Raw genomic sequence first — 9,033 nt, 5'->3', positions numbered from 1 at the left:
TTCAAAACTAAAGCTTTATGGTTGAAAAGTCCCACTGGCCCATTCCAAGGACGTAATTTTCACTTTAGAAGTGGGGGGGACACGGGGGGGGGGGTATCTTTACAGTATGCTCTAATGGGAAACAGGCTTCAACACAAACGGTTGCTTTCCGCTTGGTCCTAGAGCTCAACCAGTGTCAGTTTAATGTAGCGTAATATTGTTTTTGGATGGTAAAAAGTGCAGGGGTCAAAACTTGACGTTGGAAAAAGTGGGGGGACATGTCCCCCCCGTCCCCCCCAAAAAAATTACGTCCATGGCCCATTCCCAGGATCCCTCAGCAACAGGATTATCAAAGTTCACCGAGCAGACGGAAAACGTGACGGAGCTTCACCGGGAAAGTTGGACTAAAACGTAAAGAAAGCAGAAGTTACCTTTCAGCTGAGTCTCCATCCGGCTGGAGTCCCCTTTAAGCCTCAGACGTGGACAAACGAAACGTGCAACAACACCATTACTAAACTCACGTCTAAGAGCGGACACAATTAAGAAGCGTTGGTTGTTTAAACCGAATAAACTCTTCATTACTTCAGTGGGAATCTGGAGGAGATTCAACTGTCAAACATGGTTTTGTGTTGGTGAACTCTTCACCACAGGACGCTCATTTCACCATAAAAAACACAAACTCAGCCATAAAAGCACCACAAGAGCAGAGGAGTGACGCCCGCAGGAGCAGGTGTCTGCACAGTGAAGGCCGGAGCTGGACTGGTGCAGTGGAGCCGGTGTCCGGTGCTTATGTGCAGCGCCTGTAGAAACTGAAGTGGTAGTCTGTGAAGAGCGCCCCCGCGTAGTGATGGTCAGTACTGCAGTCTGCTTGACCCTAAAGAAAGAACGCCACAGTTCATCAGCTCACACGAGCCCGGTGTGCTCTCCTACCAAACCGTGAATGTTCTTACAGCCACTGCAGAGCGGAAGTGATACGAGCCGTCGTACAGCCGAGCCACGTGGAGCGGCCACTCGTGGTCCCCCTGAGGACACAAAGCTGCTGTTAACTCAACCTGCAGAACTACTGTAGCTAACGCACGTGGAGGCCACCAGTTTAGACCCGGTCTGACGAGCAGAGAAGTCAGATCGGTTTCCACCTGGACCATTTTAGGTGTGACACACCCTAAGCCTGGTCACTTCCTCTCCGAGTGAACACGGCTCTGCGTGGGCTGACCTGATGATTGGTTCTGCATTTGTTCTTTTCTCCAGATTAACCATGTCACTACCATGGGGAGCAGAGCTGTCAGCCGCTCTGCTCCCCGTCTCTGGAAGTCACTCCGCCCAGACATCAGAACAATCGACAGTTTCACCCTCTTCAAATCCAGACTCAAGACTCGCCTGTTCAAATCAGCCTCTGACCTCTGACCTCGGACTTTATCTGAATGGTTTTCTTCTTTTCTATGTTCTTTTATTCATTGTGTTTTATTGTTCTTTTAATGTATTTTACTGAATATATTTTTCCTGTCATGTGACCTTGGGTGTCCTGAAAGGCGCTTTTAAACTAAATGTATTATTATTATTATAAGCAGTGAACTGGTCGTTTAACCACATTTATGTATTAAAGCTTCTTTCCGGAGTATTTCTCTTATCCGATGGCACCATCTAGTGGCTGACAAGCATATCACACTCCTTCCGTGTTTTTAAGATGGCGACTTCACGCTTTTAGTTTATAAATGTGCTTCTGTAGCGATATACCGCTAAAACACGCTGTTTTACGAGTATTATTCTCATGTCACGTTGTGTTCTCATATATTTATATTTTAGAGACTTTCTTGTCCGTAAAAAGTTCATCAACTCTGCATCAGCCGAGGTATTCCTTAAATCTGAAGCACATTAGCGGTAGTCTAACGCTATTGGTTAGTTCTGGTCGGTGATCAGTTTCCTATTGCACGGAGCTCTGCGGGGCGGGGGACGTGGTTAGCAATAAAAAACGTTTTGTTTACATTACATCACAGTACATGGTGAGATAATCACTTTTAGGGATTTCTGAAAAATCTTACATCATTTCTGAAAGGGGAAAACTCCGGAAAGCTGCTTTAAGGTGATGATTTGTTAGCATTACTGACACCTGTTAGCACATGGAAGCTAATGCTGGGTCTGTACATCTGTTACTGTCCTGTTTTCCTGTTAAAACGTAACATTGCTGTTGCGCTGAGTCATGATTTACAGACATTATTTCTCTATTTTATGGCAGAAGGAGATGCTGTTTGAAGCTACCCTGTTCTGTACAACAAAAATGTATAAAAATGATAAAATATTTAGTTAAAATGATCATAAATGGTTTTCATAACATTATAAGTTCCCATCTCAACTTTAAGAGTTTAATCTAAAGCTACTTTATCTCAATTGATGTCAGAGCAATTAATCATTTTAAAGCTTATTTTTCATTCTTGATTTTTTTCAATAGCAATGAAAAATATATGTGTTCCTTCATGTAAACATGATATGCTTCTTCTCCATCCATCCATCCATCCATCCATCCATCCATCCATCCATCCATCCATCCATCCATCCATTTTCATCCACTTATCCGGAGTCGGGTCGTGGGGGCAGTAGCCTAAGGCGAGAGGCCCAGACTTCCCTCTCCCCAGCCACTTGGGCCAGCTCCTCCGGGGGAATCCCAAGGTGTTCCCTGACCAGGTGAGAGACATAGTCCCTCCACCGTGTCCTGGGTCTACCTTTAGGTCTCCTCCCGGTTGGATGTGCCAGTAAAACCTCACCAGGGAGGTGTCCAGGAGGCATCCTGACCAGATGCCCGAGCCACCTCAACTGGCTCCTCTCGATGTAGAGGAGCAGCGGGTCTACTCTGAGCCCCTCCCGGATGACCGAGCTTCTCACCCTATCTCTAAGGGAGAGCCCAGCCACTCTTCAGAGAAAACTCATTTCGGCCGCTTGTATCCGCGATCTCGTTCTTTCGGTCACTACCCAAAGCTCATGACCATAGGTGAGGGTAGGAACGTAGATCGACCGGTAAATCGAGAGCTTCGCCTTCTGACTCAGCTCTCTCTTCACCACGACAGACCGGTACAACGCCCGCATCACTGCAGATGCAGCACCAATCCACCTATCGATCTCACGCTCCAGCTTTCCCTCACTCGTGAACAAGACCCCGAGATACTTAAACTCCTCCACTTGGGGCAGGACCTCATCCCTGACCCGGAGAAGGCATTCTACCCTTTTCTGACTCAAGACCATGGTCTCAGATTTAGAGGAGCTGATTCTCATCCCAGCTGCTTCACACTCGGCTGCGAACCGCTCCAGCGAAAGCTGAACATCACGTTCTGATGAAGCCAACAGGACCACATCATCTGCAAAAAGCAGAGACCTGATCCTCAGGCCACCAAAACGGATGCCCTCCACACCTTGGCTGCACCTAGAAATCCTGTCCATAAAGGCATTACTTCTTCTAAAAAGCAAAATGCAAAGACAAGCTTCAGCTCTTTCATTTGTTAGATATCATTTGGGCTGTCTTCTTGTTTTAAAGGACTAGAAATCATTTAAGTAGTTTGAACTGTAAAGATGATTTAAAAGAATGGATCTTAGTTTATTCTTTAAATTGGCCTTTTTTAATTTTACAGGTAAATTACTGGCATGCGTAGCTGCTCACCTGTGATACTTACTTGTGTATTTGAGGGATACCTCCCTCCCGTGACCATATTTGCATCCAGCAGAGAAGAACAAGTCCTGGATTCATCTGAGCGACACAGATGAACCACCAACAGCTCTGTGGAGCTAAAACAACAAACTGGTTTCAAACCAATTCATTTACCATTAATCCACATTCTAAACAAACAGCTGCTTCACCACATCGTAAAGAGGGGTAAAACACGGGAGTGTCCCGGGTAAAGCAGGACACTTGGCAGGTATGAGCTAAGGCACAGGTGTCAAGCTCAGGTCCTTGGGGCCAAATTAGGCTCGCCGTCTATTTTTATTTGGCCCGCGAGCTCAAATACCAAATATAATTTAAAACTGGCCCGCCGGCCAATGGTGCCGCAAGGACTACAAATCCCATCGTGTTAGCGCGCCTGTCGAAGCGCCTCCTCCTTTCTGTTTACACTCATTAGCATCCATGCTACTACTCGGCGTCTGCAGCGTCCCCTCCTCCTGTAAACACTCCTGTTACTGAGTGCTGAGTTTACTCAGTAATTTGTCAACTTTGAATCCCAGAAACGGATTTGAACCACTCACTAATCTGTTCTCGGCCGACATTGAAGGCGCACCGACCAACTTCCAGACCAAGATGGTTTAACTCCAGTTTAGCGACACGCTCCCGTCAGGATGACTACAGCTGCTGTAGTGTTCATCTCCTCCCCGACACACCGACCAACTGACTGGTCCAGCTGCTCAGGTGCTCTCCATGTTCAGCAGCACAGACCTGTGTGAGCACCTGTCATCTGTGATGAAGATGAACAGATTGAGCAGAACAGCAAAGCTCCTTCCTCAGCTCAGAGCCAATCCCACAGGTGCAGGTGTGTGGCTGGAACAGGTGAGCATCACAGCAAATCAAGAGCACACTGAGCTCAGATTATTTTGGTTTTATGCACTTTTTCTGCTCCAAAGCATGAAAGTTCATAGGTGAGATTTTACATTTTCATTTAAGAGAATTACAGTTTTCTTTAAATTTTGTTGTTGGCATTAAAAGATTCAAAATATATAAAAACTAAATGCTGTACATATACACAGTTCAAGGAATTAAAACAAATCTGAGACATAATAAGTAACGAGCACCACTGATGTGTGCTTCATTTAAAATCCATGTGCTCCTGTGGTTTTCCACATTCAGTGTTGCTGCAAAAATAAGTGTGTTTCAAATGAAAAGGACCAAACGTACACATCTGTAGATAAAGGAAAATGTACCAATTTGTCTTTTACCAAAAATATTGACTTTGGCCCGCGACTTCGTCCCAGTTTTTCCATTTTGGCCCGGTGTGAATTTCAGTTTGACACCCCTAAGCTAAGGGGATCATTACTAGGGATGTCCCGATCCGATCACATACAGGAAATCGGCCCAGATCACGTGGTTTCAGACTTATCGGGCTTGGGCTTTACTTCCCGATCCAAGCCCCAATCCGGACTCGGATACTGGGTTCAAATCACAGGAAAGCATCTTGGTTCTCCTTAAAGGTTGTCACCCCCCCGATGCCCTCAACTTACACACCCAGAAGGAGCACAAAAATCCAGTTTCTACCTTTATTATGTGAAGGACAGAAGACGGGAGTTGCCGGATTCTGAGGGCGTGGTGATTGGACACCGGCTGGTCCTTGTTATGGGTAATGAGGCCGGGGAGGACAAAAGGATGACAGATCTACCGAGTTGGTGTGTGTGGTCGACCTGTCATTGTGGCACCGGATTCTGGGGGGTGGGGTCGTTTGCAGTCGTTTAGGGCTGCCGGTGACGAAGATAGTTGAGCAGGTGGGCAGTGTTCCAGCGCTAGGAGGGAAGTCTTGACGCCTTCTTTAGGTAGAGAGGGCTGGGAGCAGTTGGGTGCCAAGACCACGCCGACATCTGCCGCCACAGACTCTGGCAGTCGGACTTACGTTGTGGATTTACCCGCCGTCCTTGCAAGCTGCACCCCGGGGCGTTGGACGGTGTCAGAAGCTCAGACCCCGGGGAGGGGGTCACATCAACCGGGACAGCTAAGTACCGCTGCTTGTTTTTATCTATGCTGGACAGCTGGTTTTATCGTGAAGGAACTTGGCCATAGTGTTTTATTGTTGATTATGTTAATAAAGGATGTCTTTTTATAAGTCGTTGCCTACTGGTGTTTTTGGGTTCTGACTGGAGGGCAAGATATTCTGCCCGTGCTCCCACTGAAACTTATAATACACTGGTGTCTGAAGTGGGATCTAGCGATCCAGAATGTCAGGACCTGAAAATAACACACCTACTTCGTTGAGCTCAGCTGTAAATCAGCCCGTGAGCGTAGTGACTCGGCCGATTTTTATGCCTGAGAGCTTTTCCGGTGTTGGCCGTGAATGGGCAGACTGGGCTGAACAATTTGAAATGGCAGCCGATGTAAATAATTGGGATGAGCCCCTTAAATTAAAGTTTATGTGTCTTCTTTTGTCTGACTAGGCTCGAGATGTTTATAATGGCTTGTTCGGAAGTGTTAAAGCTAATTATGCCGCGTTGAAAGAGCAAATGGGGAGGTGCGTGGATCCGTGTGACAGCGCTGATTGGAATAGAGACGTTTTCTCCGCTCGACGCAGATGGCATAATGAGAGTGTTCGTGAATTTCGGATGGCATTACAACGATCTGCTGTTAAAGCTTATCCGACAGCGGATCCCAACACACAAGACCTGTTGGCTAAAGATCAGTTCATAGCTCATGTGGGGAATGGGGACATGAGAGTGAGTTTACGGAGTGCCAAGCCTGCGTCACTTGAAGCAGCCATCAACCTGGCGGCGGAGCTTGAGCTCATTAAGGGTTTGGAGACCAGCTCAGTATCTGACGCAAGAGTGAGAGGAATGACTGAAAAAGATGCTGATGAAGAAAGCATTACTTCGCTAATGGGGGTGGTTGAGAGCTTGAGACAGGAGGCGAAATCCCTCCAGAATGTGCTGCACACACTGTCTGTACCTGCTGCATCTGGTCCCCACCATGACGCTCAGAACACAAACTTACAGCCTAGTCGAGAATATTCCCAGAAAAAGGGAAATGGGAGGTTGGGAGGATGCTGGGAGTGCTGTTGTAACCGGCATATACGTCGGGATATACGTCGGGACTGTCCTTACGTTCAGGACAAAGAGGGGGCGCGTACAGTGGGTCAAATGCCCGCCCCCCTCTCCGTTGTTGAGACCCCTATAGGAAGAGGAAATTCTGGGTATTTGAAAGCCAGGATAGGTGGGTGTGAATGCCAGGTTCTAATAGATACCGGAGCTTCACACTCTGTGATTTCACGAAAGCTGTGGTTATCCTTCACTCGAGGGGGGTGTGAATTAACTCCATATGGGGGTAATGTTACAGCTGCGAATGGGGGAGGAATGTGTATTATGGGATGTTGGCAAACAACGTGTCAGCTGGGCCCCCTGGCTTTCGTGGTGGAATTCTTGGTATCAGACATCCCCTCAGATGAAGTATTGTTAGGATTTGACTTTCTGTCCAAACATGGCATGGTGGTTGATCTGGGCACCAAAACGTGTAAGATCATGGGCAGAGTGTTCCCACTGCTTGACTTGGAACCTTTTTTAAGTCCACAGGTTGTAGTGGTGCAAACAGATACCGTAGTCCCGCCGCGGAGCGAAGCTATAATATCGGGACAGATTAAGGACAGCTGGGGTGATTATGCCCGGGGGTTGCTGGAGCCGTCTGATCACCTCTCTAAGCGCTGTGACTTGCTTGTGGAGAGAGTTATTTGCAAGGTTGATCAGGGCCAACTCCCAGTGCGAGTGATGAATGTGAGCGACGACCCACTAATATTGAAAGGCGGCATGAGAGTGGGTACGCTTTTCACCGATGTTGAGGTGGAGGACGAGAGGACAGATCGTGTGAAGGAGGGTCAAGGCTCTCAACCTTGGACAGTGGAATCGTTGATGACCCAGTTTAGAGTCGGTGAGAGAGGATTTGCCGCTGAGGAAGTCTCAGTTGCTCCTACAAAATCTGTCTCTATTCAGTCGAGGGGATACAGATTTGGGAAGAACACAGATTATCTCTCATGAAATTGACACCGGGGAGGCCGCACCCATAAAAATGTGCCCCCGAAGGATTCCACTTCATCTACAACAGGAAGTGACAGATAATTTGAGAGACATGTTGGCAAATGACATTATTCACCCCTCATGTAGTCCGTGGGCTGCCCCTGTGGTTCTGGTTAAAAAGAAAGGGGGTGGATATAGATTTTGTGTGGACTACAGGAAACTGAATGATGTCACTAGAAAAGACACTTATCCTCTTCCCCGAATCAATGATGCTTTGGATAGCTTGGTGCATGCCCAACGGTTTTCAACCTTGGACTAGTGGTTATTGGCAGGTGGAAGTAGACCCTAGGGACCGACATAAGACTGCTTTTATCACTCGCCAGGGACTGTTTGAATTTAATGTGCTAAGTTTTGGGTTGTGTAATGCCCCTGGTACATTTCAGCGCCTGATGGACCTGATTTTGGCTGATTTGCAATGGACTGTTTGTTTAGTTTACCTGGATGACATTATCGTGTTCGGGCGTAATTTTCAGGAGCATCTAGCGCATCTTGGAGAAGTTGAGGCAGTCTAATCTAAAAGTAAAGCCTTCTAAATTTGACCTTTTTCTACGCAGGTCCATTATCTAGGTCATGTGATTTCCGCAGAAGGCGTTAGGCCAGATCCAGCTAAAATAGAGGCAGTAAGAGAGTGGCCCATCCCAACTAATCAGACAGAGGTCCAGAGCTTGTTGGGCCTGGCGTCTTATTATAGACGGTTCGTGAAAGGCTTTGCGGACATTGCTCGTCCATTGCATCGGTTACAAGAAAGAGGAAAACGCTTTTGGTGGGATGAAGACTGTCAGGAGGCCTTTGAGAAACTTAAAGCCTGTTTGATAACTGCTCCTGTACTGACCTACCCCGACCCCAAGAAATCTTTTACCTTAGATACAGATGCCAGCGAGGTAGGGATTGGGGCTGTGCTATCACAGGTTGAAGGGGAAACAAAGCAGGTTGTAGCATATGCTAGTAGAGCCCTTACAAAGCAGGAACATAAATATGCCACGACAAAGAAGGAGCTCTTGAGTCGGGTCACTTTCACTAAGCACTTCAAACATTATTTATTGGGCAAGGAATTTGTTTTAAGGACAGACCATAACTCTCTACGATGGCTGCATAATTCCAGGGTTTGGAGGGACAACTGGCTAGATGGGTGGAACAGCTGGCCAATTTCCAATATAAAATCATTCATCGGCCAGGTAGACTGCATAGTAACGCGGATGCCCTTTCCAGACTGCCAAGTTGAAAACCAGAGAACTTATCAGCCGGTGAGGGAACGCAGCCCTTGGAAGCTGAGTTGAGGGTGTGCTCCCTACAAGAGGGAGGATCAGGGTCTAGCCG

At 47.2% G+C, this 9,033-nt stretch overlaps 1 protein-coding gene across 2 annotated transcripts in view; it reads right to left on the bottom strand.

The window, feature by feature from the left end:
- LOC107387619 (myelin regulatory factor like) overlaps positions 1–9,033 on the bottom strand; it is a 46,202-nt gene that overhangs the window by 93 nt on the left and 37,076 nt on the right. Inside the window, exons 23-25 of one of the 2 annotated variants that reach the window (XM_015962665.3) lie at positions 3,639–3,750; positions 930–1,001; positions 1–853 (exon numbers count right to left, since the gene is read on the bottom strand). The exon at positions 1–853 is cut by the window's left edge and continues 93 nt beyond it. In XM_015962665.3, the coding sequence (XP_015818151.3) occupies positions 767–853; positions 930–1,001; positions 3,639–3,750 (271 nt within the window). In that variant the 3' untranslated portion in view covers positions 1–766. Of the gene's footprint in view, positions 854–929; positions 1,002–3,638; positions 3,751–4,206; positions 4,413–9,033 lie in introns of those variants that run through there. The other variant, XM_070541801.1, reaches the window with a different exon arrangement.

Source organism: Nothobranchius furzeri, chromosome 1, assembly GCF_043380555.1.
Source record: "Nothobranchius furzeri strain GRZ-AD chromosome 1, NfurGRZ-RIMD1, whole genome shotgun sequence".
NCBI lineage: Eukaryota > Metazoa > Chordata > Actinopteri > Cyprinodontiformes > Nothobranchiidae > Nothobranchius > Nothobranchius furzeri.
This window is presented reverse-complemented; position numbering and strand designations above follow the sequence as displayed.